At 35.4% G+C, this 19,831-nt stretch overlaps 1 protein-coding gene across 4 annotated transcripts in view; it reads right to left on the reverse strand.

Moving 5' to 3' along the window:
• Positions 1-19,831, reverse strand: part of LOC139127976 (tyrosine-protein phosphatase non-receptor type 12-like) — a 338,072-nt gene that overhangs the window by 12,292 nt on the left and 305,949 nt on the right. For all 4 annotated transcript variants that reach the window (XM_070693830.1, XM_070693828.1, XM_070693829.1 and 1 more), the window contains 2 exons: positions 11,377-11,557; positions 5,849-5,917 (listed from right to left, as the gene is read on the reverse strand). In XM_070693830.1, coding sequence (XP_070549931.1) covers positions 5,849-5,917; positions 11,377-11,557 — 250 coding nt within the window. The remainder of the gene's footprint in view (positions 1-5,848; positions 5,918-11,376; positions 11,558-19,831) is intronic.

Genomic DNA, 19,831 nt, shown 5'->3' on the forward strand with positions numbered 1-19,831 from the left:
AGAAGAGTAACACCCTCGCAAAGATCCAACCCAAATTTGAGAGCGATTGGGCTGGCGGTTTCAGAGAAGAAAATTTTTTACTGAAAATGAGAAAAATCACCAAAAAATTCAGTAAAAATACAAAATTAAGGATACCTTCACAATATTCATAAAACTGTATAAGGTTCACCTAAGGTACTTGCACACAAATTTTCAAAGCAATCAAAACAGCGGTTCTTGAGATATTAGTTCTTGACCATTTTCATATTTTGTAAGCTCATTTGCATAATTTTGGCAGTGCAGACTTCATTTGAACAAAATCCCATCTATAGCACAAAATGCATCCACACACCAAATACCAAGCTGAAATGTGCAGCGGTTTGCGTGTTTTTGATGTTGACGGACATACTGTATGTACGTACATACATACATACATACATACATACATACATACATACATACATACAGACGCCATCGACTTCAGCTTATACGATAACCTTACATTGGTATAACCAAATGTGAGCTAAAAAAATGGCCACACGGTGGCCATATTGGATTGTATCACAAAACAAATCAATGTGCATATGCATGACATAGGTCAATGTCCTTGTTGAATTTGTGAATAAAATCAGTTGAGACATGCCCGAGTTTTGGCTAAGGACATGAAAAAAATTGTAATAAAATGGCTGCCATGCAGCCATATAGGATCATATCATGAAACAAATTGACCTACATATGTATGACATAGGTTAATGTCCTTGTACCAACTTTGAATAAAATTGGTTGAGATATGCCTGAGTATTATGGTTTTGTACATGTAAAAATCTAAACAAAATGGCCGCCTGGCGGCCATATTGGATCGTATCACAAAACAAATCGATGTGCATATCTATGACATTGGTCAATGTCCTTTTACCAACTTTGAATAAAATCAATTGAAACATGTCTGAGTTATGGCTCTGTTCATGAAAAAATTGTAATAAAATGGCCGACTGGCAGCCATATTGGATCGTATCACAAAACAAATTGACATGCATATCTATGACATTGGTCAATGTCCTTGTACCAACTTTGAATAAAATCGGTTGCAACATGTCTGAGTTATGGCTCTGTACATGAAAAAATCATAATAAAATGGCCGCATGGCAGCCATATTGGATTGTTTCACACAAAAAAATGACGTGCATATCTATGACATTGGTCAGTGTCCTTGTACCAACTTTGAATAAAATTGGTTGAAACATGTCTGAGTTATGGCTTTGTACATGAAAAAATCGTAGCAAAATGGCCACATGGCAGCCATATTGGATCGTTTCACAAAACAAATTGACGTGCATATCTATGACATTGGTCAATGTCCTTGTACCAACTTTGAATAAAATCGGTTGCAACATGTCTGAGTTATGGCTCTGTACATGAAAAAATCGTAATAAAATGGCCGCCTGGCGACCATATTGGATCGTATCACAAAACAAATCAATGTGCATATCTATGACATTGGTCAATGAGAATTAAAAACTTGTAATTACAAGATTAAAAAACTCGTAATTACGAGATTAAAAAACTCAAAATTACAAGAATTAAAAACTCGTAATTACGAGATTTAAAAACTCGTAATTACAAGATTTTAAAACTCGTAATTACGAGAATTTAAACTCATTATTACAAGAATTAAAAACTCGTAATTACGAGAATCAAAAACTTGTAATTACGAGAATTAAAAACTCGTAATTACGAGAATCAAAAACTCGTAATTACCAGATTTAAAAACTCATAATTACGAGAATCAAAAACTCGTGATTACGAGAATTAAAATCTCGTATTTACGAGAATTAAAAACTCGTAATTACGAGATTTAAAAACTCGTAATTATGAGAATCAAAAACTCGTAATTACGAGAACAAGCGACCTAGCGGCCGATATAGCTCCGCTGTGTTTGTGTAGAGAATATTATGACACATGTTGATGAAGAAGGTGGAAATCTTTGATAGCTCAATGCAATGGCCAGAAAAAAGTGGCTAAAATACCTGCAAAAATACACAATTGAAGATTTCATCATACTTTGAATATGTCACATCGGATCATCCCTAAGAACATGTCAACCAAAGCTATCTGATGAGTAGTTTTTTGACAATAAAATTTTCTGACCAAAAATGGCAACAATTGCCCCCAAAATAAAAATTGCAGATTTCATCATAATTTCAAAAGATCAAAGTTAGTTCATCTGTAGGAACCTGCATATCGAATTTTAAAGCTATCAGTATCAGACCAGTACTTTTCTAGGAACACATTTTTTGACCAAAAATGGAAAAATTGCCCCAATTGCAAAAATATGAAATTGCAGATTTCCTCATTTATTTCAATAAATATCATTTAGATCATCTATTGGAACCTGTATACCAAATTTCAAAGCTATCAGATGAGTAGTTTTGGTAATACACATTTTTTGACCCAAAAATGGCAAAAATTGCCCCAAAAATACAAAATTACAGATTTCATCAGAAATTCAAAATATTACTTAGTTCATCTATAGAAACCTGTATACCAAATATCAAAGCTGTTAGACCAGCACTTTTTGAGAAACACATTTTTTGACCAAAAATGGAAAAAATTTTCCCAAAAATTCAAAATTGCAGATTTCATCATTATTTCAATAAATATCATTTAGTTCATCTATAGAAACCTGTATACCAAATTTCAAAGCTATCAGATGAGCAGTTTTGGAAATACACATTTTTTTAACCAAAAATGGCAACAATTGCCCCAAAAATACAAAATTACAAATTTCATCAGAAATTCAATATATTTTACTAAGTTCAGCTATAGAAACCTGTATACCAAATTTCAAAACTATAAGACCAGTACTTTTTGAGAAATACATTTTTTGACCAAAAATGGCAAAAATTGCCTTTAAAATGTAAATTTGCATATTTCTGCACAATTTGAACAAATCTGAAATAGATCATCCCTAGGGACATATGTACCAAATATCAAAGCTATCTGACAGGTAGTTTTGAAGATTTTTAAAGATTTTTTTACCAAAAATGACAAAAATTGCCTTAAAAATACAAATATGCAAATGTCACCACGATTTGAAGAAATCTGACTGAAGTCACCCTAAGTAAACTGCACATCAAATTTCAAAGCAATCGGACAAGCGGATTCAGAGAAGAAGATTTTTTTACCCAAAACAGTAAAAAATGCCCCAAAAATACAAATATGCAAATTTCACCACGATTTGAACAAACTTAAGTAAGGTCACCCTAAGTGAACTTCATATAAAATTTCAAAGCAATTGGACTTGCGGTTTCAGAGGAGAAGGCAATTGTTGACGGACGACGACGAGGGACGACGAGGACGACAAGGGAAAATCAACCTATTTGATAAGCTCCGCGTCGCTGACAGCGGAGCTAATTAAAAAAGTCGTAATTACGAGAATTATCTTGTCATGAGAATCCATAGTCTGTCATTGTCATTGCAAATGAATGAATAATAGGTCAAAAACTACAGTCAACTAATCGCAAATTTCTAAAATCTCAAAATTATGAGGTTTTAAAATTGCCAGAATGTTTGCATAATGATGATTTTGTAATTTCAATGTTTATGGAATCATGTGAAAATTTAACTATCACTGCGTTATTTCAACTCATCGTCTAGTTTGAGATTTCCTTTTCACTTCTACTTGATAACACCTGTGATAAAAATAAACATCTTTACGCTTTTATTTGCCATTTTCAATCATTTCTTGGGTTCTTGAAATGAGTTGCACTTCAATTCGGTCATTCATCTAGATCATAATCAATGTTTGTGTACTGTTCTTTTACATTAGGAGGAAGCAATGCAAAGGCACGGATTGTTAAACATTAAACAAACTTTGATTGTGTAAATCTTTGTTAGCAAATAATACTAATCTTGAAGTTTGGAAATCTGTCCGACTTCCTCGTTCACTGCTGTTTTGGATATGTCTTTTTCACACATGAAGGGGTGTCAGAAGATGTCAGTTGTTCGTCATAATTTCTAGTGCAAACCCAACATGATGACAACTGCCAATCTATGCTGGATGTAAAAAATTAACATCACATCGGCAGGTATTCGTAGTTGGAGATTTATCTCCTGAGGCGGGGAGGGGGTGTTTATCAGGTTGTCAGACTCTCGAAGGTGTTGATAGATGTGAAATATTTGCATAATGTCACACTATCGATATTTCACCCCAAAAAGAGTGTTTATCAAGCCATACAAAATCTACACGCTATTATGCATGACTTTTGATCTAATGGATAACATACTGAATATCTACAATTGTAGCCATGCATCAGTCCAAAGTTCATTCGTTCATTTATTCATCTACGAGTGTATTATAATTGCTTACTACACCTTATAAATCAGGATAATGCAATAGTGAAAACACCATATTAAAAACACCATATTCTCGTTGAACAATAACCAACAATATGTATGAGAAATAAGAGCTCAAAATTATATAAGGACTGAGTTATTATGGATTGTCTGATAACTAAGAGAATCAGGGCTTATAGTTGCGAGATCAAAGACTCGTAATTACGAGAATAAAAACTCGTAATTACGAGATTTTAATTCTCGTAATTACGAGAATTGAAAACTCGTAATTACGAGAATCAAAAACTCGTAATTACGAGAATCAGAATCTCGTAATTACGAGATTTTTAATTTTCTTTCTTACAAAAAATGGCACGAATACGCTTCCGTAGAAAGGGTTAAGGTCACAGACTAAGAAAATTACCTGAAATATACAAATTTTGGGGTTTCCCAACACTTAGAGCAGATTTATCTAATAACATCCCTTTGGACTTTTATACCAAAATAAAAAGCTATCAGACACGTAGTTTTTGAGAACAAACTTTCTTGACCAAAAATGACAAAATTATCTCAAAAATACAAATTCGCATATTTCAGGACAATTCCTACATATCCAACTATTGTCATCCCTGGGCATCTTTAAACCAAAAGATTTATAAGATTTTTTGACTAGAAATGACAAACATTGCCCAAATATGGTAATTTTGCCAATTTTATCGTAATTTCAACAAATTAGAAGGGTAACACTCTTGCAAACATCCAACCCAAATTTGAGAGCAATTGGACCAGTGGTTTAAGAAAACTGAATTTTTACTTAAAATGAGGAAAATAACAAAAAAAATTAGCAAAAATACAAAATTCAAGATATCTTGATGATATAAATAAATTTGTATAAGGTCCACCTAAGGTACTTGCACACCGTACAGCAATCAAAAGAATGGTTCTTGAGATATTAATTTTTGACCATTTTTATATTTTGTAAGCTCATTTGCATAATTTGGGCAATGCAAACTTCATTCTCATCTATAGCCCAGGATGCATCCACACACCTAATACAAAGCCAAAAAGTGCAGCAGTTTGCGAGTTTTTAATGTTTACGGACACATACAGACGCCACTGACTTCAGCTTATATGATAACCTCACATTGGTATACCAAATGTGAGCTAAAAATTATAAATTGTGACTACTGGACTGATATGACAACATGTCAACTGTCCATCAGGCAGCAAAAGGTTATAGACCTCAGAAGATGCTTCATCACTGGTGCAATGGAATTGTTAACCCCATGCACTAACATATTTTTGGCACTAGCATGGAAACTGACAGTTTCTGTCTGTAAAATGCTGACATACCTTAAAACTCTCAATTTAAGTAAACAGATTCATCTAAAAGTGCAATATGTCTCATCATACGTACACACATACATACACACATACATACATACATACACTTATTCTAACAGCTCCTCATGCCATACATGTGTACAGCACATAGGACGTAACAAAACACAAACAATACTTGGTGTAAACTTACTTATATCTTGCATATGGTGAACTCTGGGACTCGGTTCAAATGTTGGAATGTGATCTCTCTGTGTTTGCCCTGCATAAATGTCAAAATTATAACCATGTTCAATAGAAAATCAAAAATCAAAAATTGACAGTAAAAATTTTCAAATACTTGAAATTATTGCCATTGAGAACATTGTGTTTCAAATTGAAATTCTCAGAGGATTTGTCATGCAAACATAATTAAATACAATGCGCTGAAATCTAAGAATAGTAGCCAGTCTGATTGTGTCTCAATGGCCATAGTAGGACTGACCAATCAGCAAACCTCAGTAACCAACGTCATGAATAATTAACTGTGTAAACCTAGGCTTATAGATTGCAATGAGTTGGAACTTTTCGGCTAGATTTCACCCTTTATTTTTAGCACAGTAATTTTCAGATGTAAACATTATGCTCATGGTTCTATACGGTCTTGATGGCGAATGACACAAGTGGTTAGGGTACATCAAAAATTACTCCTAGAAATCAGGATTTGACCCTTGTAAATTTACAGTAACTTATTTGTCGCCAAATATTGCCCAATTTTGGTCAAATGTTAAGTTAACTTTGTAATAGGTAGTATGGAGAATTTTTTAAGCTTTGCAATGATGGGTTAACTGTTCTTGTCGGTCACCGGAGCATGATGGAGCATGATTTTTTTTCAATCATCATGTACTCCCTGGTGGGATTGACTCTTCTCAGATCTTTCACTCCAAAGACGCGCACCAGATCAAATTGCCAAAGAAAATTAACCAAAAGAGGAAAAGAGAATAAAAAACATTCAATTACTCATTGTCAAACATAGTCGAGGGGAAAGAAACTCAGAAAACAATATGCATGAAGAAATTCTTACCATTTTTAAGGTTCCAAGACAAGAAATTGACCTTTTTAAGCCAACAATTTTCTAGTGGTTAATTCGCTCAGAACCCCCGTAAATTATATTTTTTCGAAAGGCCTAGATATAGGGTAACATTTTGGTCACCATAGTGTCACCATTGTTTACATAACTATCACGTGACAGGTAATTTGCATAACCTTTCAAAAATCGGTTTTCCCTATGTTTTGTTACAATGCTTTGAGATATGTGGCTGAAATTTGTGTGGGTGCAAGCTGTCCTAAGGATCTTCCAAAGTTTTCTTCCAGAATTTTTTTAAACCTTCTTAAACAATTTTTATGCCTGAAAAATGTCCAGAGCGGTGAATTTAACCCTAGTTGATTTCTTTAAAATTGTGCTCAAATAAAAACTAAGCAAGATATAAAAAATCTGAGACACAGTTTTGAAGAACATTGTGACAGCTTGCATTCCAGCAAGTTTGAGTAAGATATTTTGAGGTATTGAGACAAAACATACGGAAAACCGATTTTTGAAAGGTTATGCAAATTACCTGTCACGTGATAGTTATATAAACAATGGTGACACTGTGATTACCAAAATCTTCCCCTATATCTGGGCTTTCAGGAAATGTATAATGTACGGGGTTTCTGAGCTTATTAACCATCAGAGAAATTAGATTAAAGAGGTCAATTTCTTGTCTTGGAACCTTAATATGGGGAAAATGTCTCAAATCAACTCAGGCTTAGACACTTACACTAGTAGCCAACAGTGCATGGTGCTTGATAAGCGGATTTGTCAGGTTATAATCGCATTCAAAGCGAACACATGCAACTTTAAATCCTAATTACATATACACGTAAGCGATTGGTTCTTGCCTACTATGCTCCATTGAGACATCCCGTACGAAAGATCAAAACTTGCTACATATTAGTACATATATGTTACAAATTTGATACACACTTTAATTGAACATGTGAAATATGCACCAAGCTTGTACTAGTTTGGTACACACTATGGGATTTTCACCATGGTAGTTGTGACATTTGTACCAAGCTTGTAGATATATGTGAGATACAAATCAAGTTTGGTACGAACTTCAGATTTTTTTAGCTGTCCCATGTGGCACTGTTTTGTCACAGAATTGAAACAATGATCGAACTACCCAGTGTTCATTGTACAAAATGACAAATTAATTCTTTTTTATTCAAAAAAAAAATTAAATACTCTTGGTTGTTAAACACATATGAATTAGTACGTACGCGTGGAATGCACAAATTTATCCACAGGTGCTTAAATCAACCAGTGATCGCGAAGCCTCCTGTAAACGTAGCTATTATGTACGTTTACAGGAGGCTTCGCGATCACTGGTTGATTTAAGCACCTGTGAATTTATCAAACCATGGAGGTACGTAGCTACCTCCATATCAAACCATTGCAACATCATGAATGAAAAACATCAAAAGTCAACTAAAACTAGTATAGTTGAATGTGTCGTAGGGTGAGTGCGTGTTGGATGTAGTAATATCCTCTCAACTTTTTCATAGATGTTCAACCTAGCATCTGGATACATGACTCTAAGGTGAATTTTAGAATCTGCTGCTCACAAGGTAAACATATTCTAAAGAGTGTACATTTATAAGCCAGTTTAGAAAGAATCATTTGTATACAATACAATGGGGAGTAGCAGCACGATGATGTCATGTACCACATGTTGTGAGAGCATTACTTTGAAAAAGACGCTGTCAGGAATTACAATCATCTAAATCCCCTGAAATGTTACCAGGGCAACAGTATGTCTGCTGTTGCTAAGGCAACAGATACCATGCCCCAGATATTGAATATCCCCCCCCCCCCTGCATCTACAAGCTTGGTGCACACTCAATACAAACAAAAACAAAATGACCTCTACATTCTCTGTACAAACTTGGTGCAATGTTCATCACACTTTCCACACATACTTGCTGCAAACTTAGCCTATGTTTGAATCAAAGTGTATATAACTGACTAGTAAGATTGGTACTTGTTTGGATGTCAGAATTTGTATCAAGTATGTAACAAATAAGGAATGCAAACTTGTGGCAAATTTTGATCTTTCGTAAGGGATAACCTGGACTGGTAGCAATACGAGTGACTTAACGACCAAAAGAGCTCCGCTGTGTTATGTAGAGACTAAGTATTTGTGACACATGAGTTGATGAAGAAGGTGGAAATCTTTGATGGCTCACTTCAAGTCAGCCTGACCAGATATAGCAAAAATAGCTTCAAAAATAAAATTTCAAGATTTCATCATAATTTGAATATATCACAGTGATCGAAATAATCGGTGGCAATGGTGGCATTTGCCACCAAAAACTGTCAATCTGCCACCAAAATTTTTTTCTGGTGGTATTTTTCTGCCACTAAATTCTGGGTCATCATGTCATCGATCCTACAGCTTGAATGAAGGAACACTAGTCTGAAGGAACACACGTTGTCTGACGGCGGAAAAACTTATTAGCCAAAAAAAACCCAAACTAATTGCGACATTTTGGCATGAATGAAAACATAGCGTGAATCCAAACTTGTGATTGGCTAATCTCCATATCGATGACAGCAGCTTTTGTACACTGGACATGTTGTTGCCCTCTGTGTCATACGACACAAGATAAAAGCATGTTGTGACATTTTGAAAACAAAGCCAAACTGCAGCCTGCATGAATTAAATAACAATAAATACTTGCAATTCATTAGCCAGTACAGGGCTCAAAAATTTCTATCGCCCAACGCCCGTGGCTAGTGAATTTTGGGTTCGGGCAAGTAAAATCAATATGCTTCCCGTCCGATGGGCAAGTGCACCAGCGGTTGAATTAACTAATTACTAAGCTCTGGACAATTCAAGCTTGAAAACGTATTTCATTAGGTCTGTACACGCCTACAATCATTGTAAGTCCTTCAACTCTCAAAAGTTTTTTTCTGAAAACCCTTGAAAATCCGCCAGACATCGCAAAATAATCGTTCTTGCTGTTGTAAAACACAAAAAGTCGTAAAAATACAGTTTTGCGACATGTTCTCTCCGACGACACGGAGTGAACTTACTGTTTTGTATGTGTGCCGTAAAGTGGTATGCTCTTGACAGTGGTTGCCATTCTCTTTGTGCAAGTGCAGCATGAGTCGTATGACAGTCGATCGGCTTCACGCGATAGTGTAATTGCACCCTGTGCTTGGTAAATGGATGTAAACTTATTCGAAGCCATGGATCTCGGCAATGCTTAGTGTTCAACGTAAATCAACACCCAGATGAAAAAGTACAAGTTTACATCGTAGTCGAAACGGGCTCAGTCAACCAAGGAGGCCACATATTGCAGCTACGTAGTGCGTGAGATGCAGACAGTTTCAAATTACGTGACCTTGGTTGTTAGGGATCGGCTCTCAGTTACAGAAAACAAATCTGCACTGAAGAGTAACGAAAACAAAACTTTAATCTGCTCTCTTGACGAATACATTTATCAAAATGAAACTTTGAAAGACGGCTGTGCTCAGTGAGTAAACATGTAAACAAAAAGGGTTGCAGATGTACATGTGCGTATGCATTGGCAGATAAACACTAGCAGAGCAGTTGTTTGTGATCTAAGCTTGATAATAAAGAGCAGCAGCCAGCTATGCACATTGTAAATCACACAATCTTATAAATCTTATGCAAAGATTTTAATTTGGATTAGGTTGTGGAAAAATTCCAGATTCAACGATGTTTTCTAGATGGCCAAATCTACAGAAAAAAACTAAAGTACTCTCACATTTCTTCTGCGACATTTCAGATTTGGTAATAGTCCTTCATTTTAACAAGAATGTACTTCATGTTTGAATCTGGTTTTTCCCTCTTTGAATTCACTTCATATGGCCAAACTCTTGCTTTCTCTTCAAATTACTAGTACAGTTATTAGAAATTTAGGGCAAGTAATTTTTCCTGTCGGGCAAGTAAAAATGAAATTCACGTGTCCCACGGTTGGTAAGTTTGAAATTTTTTTTTCGAGGCCTGCAGTATGGGTTGATTTTTTGTGACGTGTACTCACCATATTTTCAAGAATTTATAAATTAGAATGAGTATGTGGCAATGACAAAATGTTGTAGTATAACGATCACAAACTGCCACCAGATTTTTCATAATTGCCACCTGATTTTAAATCCGGTGGCAAACTTTTGCCACAAGAAATAAAAAAGTATTTCTATCCCTGTATCATATTAAGATCATTCCTAGGAATGTCTACAAAATGTCAAAGCTATCAGATAAGTACATTTTGAGAAACAAATTTTTTTACAAAAAAAATAGAAAATTGCAGATTTCATCATAATTTGAATATATTACATTTTAAAACTGTATACCAATATCAAAGCTATTAGATAAGTGGTTTTGTTGAAAAACATTTTGACCAAAATGACAAAAATTTGAACAAATTTGAAGTAGGTCATCCCTTGGGACCTAAATCTCATATATCAAAGCTGTCAGACCAGCAGTTTTGAAGAAGAAGATTTTTAAAGATTTTTCAACCAAAAATACATACAACCTTTGAACGCAGTTCTGACGCCTGTATCCCTTTAAACATAGTCTGATAATGTCACAGCTGCAATTAGGTGAGGCCTAGGAAATAAACATATCATACACACTAAATATCATAAATAATATGATTTCTGTGACTCACGAATTCTTTCTTCTAGATCTGTTTTGAAATCTGCAGGTTGTAAAATCTTTCCACTTTGCACTGGTTTTGCACTAGCTGGTGGGGGTGCAGGTTTAACAGGTGTGGGTGGTTGTGGTGGCCCTGGTTTAGCAACAGCAGCTGGCTGTTTGGAAGTTTCTTCTGTTCTTTTTTTGCCAGGTTTCTAAAATGATTCAGAGAAATAAGACAAATATCAATATGATATCATATAATTGGTGGATAAGCAACTTTGTGTCCAATACACTGTAGATCACATTGCAAAACAGTTTTTACGTAAGTCAGGTAAGAAATGAGAGCAGGAAAATAAAGTAAAGGCCTTTGAAAGTTAGTAATTCAAAATCATTTTGTGTATTGTATTCTGAAGTGGACTGGTATAAACCACTGACTAATATGCTCAAATTTCCAGGTCCATGTCTGGTGTCAGTGTCGTAAGCATGTTGCAAAGGTTTTATTTTAGTAAGATAGTGTTCCAAACAAGAGAGGATTGCAGTAATTAAGTATGGATGAAATAAAATCATGAACAACCATCTGACAGGTTTCCTTTGTGGCATACGATTGAACACCACTAATTTTATGCAGGTAATAGCAGGTTACTTTATGGTAACAAGTGTCCTTAGAGTGTGTTTATCATCAAATCTTACTCTAATATTCATAAGTCATCATTGATGACACAGTCCCTGACTTGTTAATGGGTACTTTGATTACAAGTCCTTAGAGAGGATAGAGTCCTGTTCATTAATTGGGTCTAAGATTGAGAATGAGTTCCATGGTGGTGAAAATGTAAAACTAATGTGGGCTGCCACCCTAATTACAAAAGGTCATTGAATAAGTCAATTAGTAATTAATCGACAGGATGTTGCAAAACATTTTTGCATTCTAGTATGACACTGATTAATTATCACGTGTACCACATATCATCAACGATACTGCCAAGAGTCAATGAATTGTATTACAACACTGTGAGATCAACATCTGCACAAAGTTTCATGTAATTGGATGAAGTGTTTCTGGACATATCACTCTAATTAGGAAAGTTCGTTACATATGTAAATTAAATATTGATTAACATGATACTGCATTATGTTGTTATTCAATGCTAAAGCAATGTGAGCTCAACATCTGTACCAAGTTTCATGAAATTTGATGAACCATTTCTCGCCATATAATAATTATAAAAATTCATTAAATATGCAAATCAGCAGTTAATTGACATGATACTTCTACATATCTTTGCATGCTATAAAACTACTGATACAGCACTTCTAGCCATATCATACTTATTATCAAAGTTCATCAAATATGCAAATTAGCAATCATTTGACATGATACTGCTTAATGTCTTTGCACAGTATCAGAGTACTGAAAGATAAACATCTGTATGAAGTTTCATCAAATTTGATGCAGTATTTCTGGTCATAGCCCATTAATAAGAAAAGTTCATTGAATATGCAAATTAGAAATTAATTTGAATGACACTGATAAACGTCTTCATTCAAATGTTAAAGCAATGTGAGCTCAACATCTGTACCAAGTTTCATAAAATCAGTCTAATTACGAAAATTTATTAAATATGCAAATTAGCAGTTATTGACATGATACTACTATATATCAATGTACGCCATTACATCACCAAAAGATGGGAGCCTAGCAAGAATTTGAATCCATTAATTACCAGTTTTTGATCCCATTATCTTGCTAAGCATGGTGAATGAAGCAGAACAAAAAAATTTTGAAAATCCATCAAGTAGTTTTTGACTTAAGTAGTCGCAAGGCAACCTGGCATCTGATTTCCCAATTGACGTTCTACAACTGGTAACATGGACTTGCAAAAATTTTGCAAGACATTTGCAGTCAGTGCATCAGAGGGAATATTGCGCTCAGTTGGGAAAAGCTCAAAGTACAGTTCATCTTTTGTGATTGTTGTGTCAGATAAATAAACTGTCTGATTAACAAGTGGTGATGCATCAATGGGCATTATCAGCTAGACATGTTTTCAACTCTAACCAGTGGATGTTCATGTTATAGTAGCTGATATCTGTTCTCTCCAGCAAACGCATAATTGGGCCAGTGACTAATTTATCGAGTATGCCCAGAGCTTGACACTCTGCCAAAACAAGTTCCTCATCTAACACAGCAGCAACTGTACTGATCAATCGGTTGGATGACTGACAGCGTCCTGATTTCAGAAAGTCTGCGATGTGATTTCTGTGATAATACACTGCTGCTCCCTGATGAAATGCAATTACATTAAATCTGTGGTGCTGAAATGTTTTAAGAAATTTTTTCTCACAGACTTCATCCAAGTATGGGGAAAATCTGTATATACCCCAGACTTTTGACACCCGGCATCAGTGAATCCCTTGCAAGCCTTGTACAGAAGTGCAAAACAGTGTGATTCATTTCCAAGTGATGTGTTGTCTGTTTTCAGGAGAGATTTGTTGTCAGATTCAAACACTTTTGTGGATGTACAAACTGCTGTTGCCATATTAGTGAGCACATCCGTACCACATAACAGGTGATTTACTCCTTGCATCTTTTGTTTCTCTGATTCATTTAATTTGTCCCAGTTCTTTTCAACAATTGGTAGTAAAGTCCCCTTAATTCTTCTAATTTGCTTTTATATTTTCTGTTTACTATGTGGTGATCACTCATTATGTTCTTACTGTGCAAAAGAAGTTCAGCATACACAGATAGCCTATCAGTATCATCCTCACTGATAGCTTCACTGAGCTCTTTAAAAGTTTCAATGGTTGCTGACATGTAGTCATCAGCACTCCCACTCAGCAATTCCTGGAATCCAAGTGAAATAGATTTTTTATTGGGGAGGGTTACTTGAAGTCCGGCATAATCAACAAAGTTCTTGAGTGTCCCATCTGTGTGCAAGGTATTGTTTGGTGACTGTTCAAGAATTTGAGATGCTGCCTGTGCTTGTGCTACTACCAGTGTCTCAACTTGCATCATGGATATCAGAGATTTACTTGGTAGTCTATCAATGTCAACATTTAAAAGGTTTTTAATGACTGATCTAACAATAGCTGAGCAACTTTCTATCGACATGTTGTGAGACAGCAGATCATAATATATTTGACGAATACAGTCAGTGTATTTGCCATTGTCAAATGTTTTGATTGTTGGTTCATGTTCAATTCTCTCATCAATTTGTTCCTTAATTCAGTTCTTGATTTTCATTTTTCAAGTTCATTTATTTTCTCTGTCACCTGTTGCACTCTAGTGTCATTCTCCTTCCATTTCCATGACCTTTCTTTTCCAGCTTTTATTTTTTGGAGGTTTTCTTTTCTTTCAATACATGTTCTAATGTCTTGTTCAGTTCATGTGTTTTCTTTTAATTCATTTATCACTTCATTTTTCTCTTCCACTTGTCCATTCAGCTTTGATATTTTGTCATCTCATTGCCTTGGTCTTTTATTAAAGTTTCTTGGTGCTAAAGATGCAAGCTTTTCTTTCAACATTGTAATAATACTGATCTGCTGTCTATACTTAAACCTAATTCTGCAAGAGTAGTCTCTCCTGACAATAAAAGGTCAATGTTGTCAACTATTTTATATAGTTTCCATGTTCTATATGAAGAAAAAATAGTATGTCAAATTAATTAATTAATCAACTGTCTTTGACTTTACATCTTTATATAATCCAATTAGTTTAAAGTAATTCTAATGTAAAAGAAAAGAAAAACATCTGAAAAACTGAAAGCTTTGAGAAAGAACACTGTTTACATACTGCTGTACAACCAGTATACGTAACATTACTTCCTGGTTTGGGGATCGTTGACAGTGAGTTTGAATAAAGGGTTTAATTGGTTTCACAGGAAAAAAACACCCTTTTCAGAGATTATGGTTTAAAAAACTTTATTTTTTGTAAAAAAACAGACATTTCAAGGTTTCTGACATTGTTCTGTGATTTCACTAGCAACCATGACGATATGATCGAGCCTTTAAATTTTCCGTATGCCATGTAAACAAAACGGGTACCGGACCTTCTCTGCACACGTCACTAATTCTTTTTATTACACAATCAACAAGTCATCGTTGATGATACAGTCCCCACTTGTTAATGGGTACTTTGATTACATGTCCTCAGAGAGGATAGAGTCCTCTTCATTAATTAGGTCTGTGATAAAAATACTTTGATACAGATGGCGCTCAATGGCCAAGAATGAGTTCCATGGTGATGAAAACATAAAACCAATGTAGGCCACCATCCTAAAGTTCATAAAATGAGTCAACTAGGAATTAATCAACAGGATGTTGCAAAACATTTTTGCATACAATCCTAACACTTAACAGATTATCACTTGTACCATATTTCATAAAGTTTGATGCAGTATTTACAACACAATGAGATCAACATCTGTATCAAGTTTCATCACATTTGACGTTGTATTAATTTGTGAGTATATCACCCTAATTAGGAAACTTCATTACTTATGCAATTACAAATTAATTAAAATGACACTGATAAATGTCTTTTCCAATGTTAAAGCAATGTGAGCTTAACATCTGTACAAAGTTTCATGAATTTGATGCAGTATTTCTTGACATATCAGCCTATTTACGAAACTTCAATAATTGACATGTTACTGCTACATGACGTGAAACAAATTGACGAGCATATGTATGAAATAGGTCAATGTCCTTGTACCAACTTTGAATGATACTGGTGGCAATATGTCTGAGTTATGGCTCTGTACATTAGAAAATTGTAACAAAATCACCGTCATGCAGCGATATTTGATCTTACTGTTTAAAAAATCAACATGTATATGTATGACATAAGTCAATGTACATGTACCAACTTTGAATAAGATCTGCAGTTGAGACTTGCCAGAGTTATGGCTCTCGACTTGAAACAACCATAACAAAATTGCTTCCATGTGGCCATATTGGACCATCTCGTGAAACCAATCGACATACATATGTATAAATAAGTCAATGTCCTTGTACCAACTTTGAATAAATTTGCTTGATACATGTCTGAGTTATGGTTCCGGACATGAAAAAATCGGAAAAAATGGCCACACGGCGGCCATATTGGATTGTATCACAAAACAAATCAATGTGCATATGTATGACATAGGTCAATGTGCTTGTACTAAGTTTGAATAAAATCGGTGAATAAAATCAGTTGAGACGTGCCCAAGTTTTGGCTAAGGACACGAAAAAATTGTAACCAACATGGCTGCCATGCAGCCATATTGGATCATATCATGAAATAAATTGATGTACATATGTATGACATAAGTCAATGTCCTTATACCAACTTTGAATAAAATCGGTTGAGATATGCCTGACTTATGGCTCTGTACATGAAAAAATCATTAGAAAATGGCCACACAGTGGCCATATTGGATTGTATCACAAAACAAATTGACATGCATATCTATGACATTGTTCAATGTCCTTGTACCAACTTTGAATGAAATCTGTTGAGATATGCCTGAGTTATGGCTCTGTACATGAAAAAATCGTTAGAAAATGGCCGCCTGGCGGCCATATTGGATAGTATCACAAAACAAATCAATGTGCATATCTATGACATCGGTCAATGTCCTTGTACCAACATTGAATAAAATTGGTTGAAACATGTCTGAGTTATGGCTCTGTACATGAAAAAATCATTAGAAAATGGCCGCCTGGCAGCCATATTGGATCGTATCACAAAACAAATTGACGTGCATATCTATGACATCGGTCAATGTCCTTGTACCAACATTGAATAAAATCGGTTGAAACATGTGTGAGTTATGGCTCTGTACATGAAAAAATCGTTAGAAAATGGCCGCCTGGCGGCCATATTGGATTGTATCACAAAACAAATTGATGTGCATATCTATGACATTGGTCAATGTCCTTGTACCAACTTTGAATAAAATCGGTTGAAACATGTCTGAGTTATGGCTCTGTACATGAAAAAATAGTAATAAAATGGCTGCCTGGCGGCCATTTTGGATCGTATCACAAAAGAAATTGACGTGCATGATCTATGACATTGGTCAATGTCCTTCTACCAACTTTGAATAAAATCGGTTGAAACATGTGTGAGTTATGGCTCTGTACATGAAAAAATCGTTAGAAAATGGCCGCCTGGCGGCCATATTGGATTGTATCACAAAACAAATTGACGTGCATATCTATGACATTGGTCAATGTCCTTGTACCAACTTTGAATAAAATCGGTTGAAACATGTGTGAGTTATGGCTCTGTACATGAAAAAATCGTTAGAAAATGGCCGCCTGGCGGCCATATTGGATTGTATCACAAAACAAATTGACGTGCATATCTATGACATTGGTCAATGTCCTTGTACCAACTTTGAATAAAATCGGTTGAAACATGTGTGAGTTATGGCTCTGTACATGAAAAAATCGTTAGAAAATGGCCGCCTGGCGGCCATATTGGATTGTATCACAAAACAAATTGACGTGCATATCTATGACATTGGTCAATGTCCTTGTACCAACTTTGAATAAAATCGGTTGAAACATGTCTGAGTTATGGCTCTGTACATGAAAAAATCGTTAGAAAATGGCCGCCTGGCGGCCATATTGGATCGTATCACAAAACAAATCGACGTGCATATCTATGACATTGGTCAATGTCCTTGTACCATTTTTGAATAAAATCAGTTGAAACGTGTTTGAGTTATGGCTCTGTACATGAAAAAATCGTTAGAAAATGGCCGCCTGGCGGCCATATTGGATAGTATCACAAAACAAATTGACGTGCATATCTATGACATTGGTCAATGTCCTTGTACCAACTTTGAATAAAATCGGTTGAAACATGTCTGAGTTATGGCTCTGTACATGAAAAAATCGTTAGAAAATGGCCGCCTGGCGGCCATATTGGATCGTATCACAAAACAAATCGACGTGCATCTGTATGACATATGAAGTAATTATTGTACCAAGTTTGAATGAAATCGCTCCTTGCATCTCTGAGATATCTGCGTGAACGGACGGACGCAGGCACGGACGCAGGCACGGACGCACACACGCACGGACACGACCAAACCTATAAGTCCCCCCGGACGGTGTCCGTGGGGACTAAAAATTAAACATTTGATAATTTCACACTGATCAAAAATACGTACAATCGGCTCAAAGTCTTACAATTATGCACTTTGATGATGAATTTTTCAATGCTAAAGCAATGATGCATTGCCTGGACATCGACACACACTAAACTAATTCATCAGCCGCCATGTTTGACCGACCTCTCAAGTGATACCGGTGCACCCGCCGATGTCATTTTTGGAAATTCAATTTGGAAGGGTAGCTCGTCAATTAAAATGAAAGGAATCGACCCAAATGATAATTAAAATGCCAATTTTTCCAAAATTGTTCGTTTAAAAAAAAGTAAGTACCAGCTATGAATCTGAATTCGATCGGCAAACACTTTGACCTCTATTTCCCCATAGCTATAGCTGCCTCATCTATATTAAACAGGTATCATCTTACAGCTTATCTTATTGGCTATCATCTAAGCATGGTTTAAAAGCTCTTAGCAGATTGGCTACCCCTCCGCTTTTCAGTTTTATATCAGGCACCCCGTAACCAGACGGTGCCGTGCTATACAATCGTATAGCGCCACACGCCATTGGGTGATTTTTCCACCGGGAGTGAGACTTCAAAACTGCACGTATGCCCTATTTTTAGTACGAATTCAGTGTAAATTTGCTTTCTTCAAGGAAATATGATCGTAAATTGAAGGCACAATAATGATCAGAGTTGCTAAACAACGACTTTGAAAATGGACATTTTGTTACAGTGTGCATAAATTTGTACGGCCGCCATATTGGTTTCTGAAGTCCCTACCAAAAGATCAACATCTGTGCCATGTTTCATCAAATTTGATGCAATATTTCTAGACGTATCACACTAAATATGCAAATTAGCAATACAGTACTGAGTGATCAACATCTGTCCCATGTTTCATCAAATTTCATGCAGTGGCTCTGGAGATATAGCCCACTAATTAGGAAAGTTTATTAAATGTGCAAATTAGCACTTAATTTGCATGACACTGCTAAGTTTCTTTGTAAACTTATGTGAGACTATGGGCTTAAGATCTCTACGAAGTTTCATCAAATTTGCTGCAGTATTTCTAGACATACCAGCCTAATTACAAAAGTTCATTAAACAAGTCATCGTTGATGACACAGTCCCCACTTGTTAATGGGTACTTTGATTACAAGTCCTCAGAGAGGATAGAGTCCTCTTCATTAATTAGGTCTGTGATAAAAATACTTTGATACAGATGGCGCTCAATGGCCAAGAATGAGTTCCATGGTGATGAAAACATAAAACCAATGTAGGCCACCATCCTAAAGTTCATAAAATGAGTCAACTAGGAATTAATCAACAGGATGTTGCAAAACATTTTTGCATACAATCCTAACACTTAACAGATTATCACT

The sequence above is a fragment of the Ptychodera flava genome, unplaced genomic scaffold (genome assembly GCF_041260155.1).
Source record: "Ptychodera flava strain L36383 unplaced genomic scaffold, AS_Pfla_20210202 Scaffold_40__1_contigs__length_1388640_pilon, whole genome shotgun sequence".
NCBI lineage: Eukaryota > Metazoa > Hemichordata > Enteropneusta > Ptychoderidae > Ptychodera > Ptychodera flava.